The sequence below is a fragment of the Chinchilla lanigera genome, unplaced genomic scaffold (genome assembly GCF_000276665.1).
Source record: "Chinchilla lanigera isolate Chin_1 unplaced genomic scaffold, ChiLan1.0 scaffold00154, whole genome shotgun sequence".
NCBI classification, from domain to species: Eukaryota; Metazoa; Chordata; class Mammalia; order Rodentia; family Chinchillidae; genus Chinchilla; species Chinchilla lanigera.
Window position 1 is genome coordinate 2,284,341 of NW_004955555.1, and position 1,853 is coordinate 2,286,193.

Consider the following 1,853-nt stretch of genomic DNA (forward strand, 5'->3'; position numbering starts at 1 on the left):
TACAGCACATGCCATCATGCTCGGCTATGTCATATAAATGGAATCATGTAAAAATACCTTTGTGTCGACTTCTCTTAATAAACTTAAGGTTTCCAAGGTCTATCTACTTCGCATTGCTCTCCTCGCAATCCTTAGCCTCCCTCCTCTTGGAAATGGGGTGGAGACGGCGCGGATTGAAGGGGAAGGAGGGGGAGGCCCTCCAGTGTGTCCCTTGCATGTAGGGAGGCGACCTGCCGCCCCCGTGTGGTGTCTTGGAGAACTGCAGCCGTCAGCGGTGGGGCCGGGAAGAGTTTGGGAGCGACTCAGCTCCCCCGAATCTTACTCTCTTGGCTCCAGCCTTCACCCTGCAGAGACTTGGGGGATCACACAGCTTCTAGAACCTCATCCTGAACCCTCTTCTCTGCCTCCAGAGAAACTTCTCTGGCTTCATTTGCTAAATAATAGTAACGGTGAAGTTCTAACCCGCCCCTCAACCGGTGAAGCAATTTATGCATATACTTCCGGATTTCTTGCACACCGAGGTTGCTGCTGTTACTCTCTGCAACAGGAAGCCGCCGTGGTTAAGAGCGCAGTGCCGGAGTTTGGGAGCAGTTGAGTTCAAATCCCAACCCTGCCACCCGTTGCCTCAGTCCCTTTTCAAGTGTAACCTTTCTTCTTCGGGCCTGTTTTCCTCCTCTGCGATGGATTGGTAAGGATGGCTCGCACCTCACGGAAAAGACCCCGCGCTCGGAGCGCGGCACGGGAGCCGCATGCAGAAATCCACGCCAATGATGGCCTCAACCCGCTATAGGCTGGTAAATACTGATCTGTAACCTTTGGCGATTTCCACGATGCAAATATCCTCGCCACGGGCTGGGAGTCCCTGAAAGCGTTTGGGGGAAGAGATACAGAACAGCGCATCTTTCTTCGCAATTTCACAAGGATACAAAAGATGCGAAGAACCTGAAGATCACAGATAATAGGAAAATGAAGCGAAATGCTCCGGATGCAATGAATGTATAGTACTTTCGCTTTTAACATAATTTATTTAATTGCATGTTTGCACAGTTTAATTTGTAACGATGGCCGTGGTTAATAACTAGTTCCCAAATCCCTGAGATTGTAGCAGTCAGCTTGCCCAGCTAGCCCGGCACCCTGCTGTTCCCAACACCTGGTTTTCAGGAAGGGGCAGGGAGCCTCGGCTGGAGGACCAGCGAACCCTGAACAGACGGGGCAGGGCAGGGCCCCTATTGGGGCGGCGGCGTGATCGGGGAAGGGTCCAACGCGCCACTCCTTCCTCTGCGCGCTCTGGGCTCGAACACACTCCGGTCCCCGGCGCCGTGCGCGTGGCCTGGGCTCGGCCCCTGCCTCTGATCTCCGCGTCTCTGGGTCTCTTTGTCTGTCTGTGCGCCTGTCTGGACCGCGGATCTCTGCCCCGGTCTTTGTCCCTGTTAGTGTCGCTTCTCTCTCACTCCTTCTCCCCACGGCCCCCGCCTTCTGTCCTTCTCTTTTTGTCTCTCTGCCCTTCGCCTCTCCGTCCATCTCTTTGTGTCTCTGCCTGCCCCGGCGTCCGTCCCTGCCTCTTTGTGTCTCTGTCTCTCCGTCTCTGTATCTCTTGCTATCTTTCTGCGCGTCTCCGGCTGGCGCTGGGCCTCGGCGTTTGTCCGTTTCTCTCCCCCTCCTCCCCGCCCGGCTCCGCCGTCCTGTGGGAACACGCTCTCCACGGGCGCGCCAGGACCTGCCTTCGCCTCCAGAGCCCCCGGCCGGCCCGGGCCTGCGCCTTTAAGGGCCGGCGGCGAGGGGCGTGGTCAGGGTGGCCCCGCCCCCTGACGTCCCTTCCTCCTGCCGCGGCGCCACCTCCCTCCGCCGCCGCC

At 57.5% G+C, this 1,853-nt stretch overlaps 1 protein-coding gene across 2 annotated transcripts in view; it reads left to right on the top strand.

Annotated features, from left to right (window-relative positions):
• The first annotated feature begins 274 nt into the window (after nucleotides 1-274).
• The window catches only part of Mark4 (MAP/microtubule affinity-regulating kinase 4), a 30,538-nt gene continuing 28,959 nt past the window's right edge, over nucleotides 275-1,853 (top strand). Inside the window, exon 1 of one of the 2 annotated variants that reach the window (XM_005412506.2) lies at nucleotides 275-794. In XM_005412506.2, the coding sequence (XP_005412563.1) occupies nucleotides 750-794 (45 nt within the window). In that variant the 5' untranslated portion in view covers nucleotides 275-749. Of the gene's footprint in view, nucleotides 795-819; nucleotides 997-1,853 lie in introns of those variants that run through there. The other variant, XM_005412507.2, reaches the window with a different exon arrangement.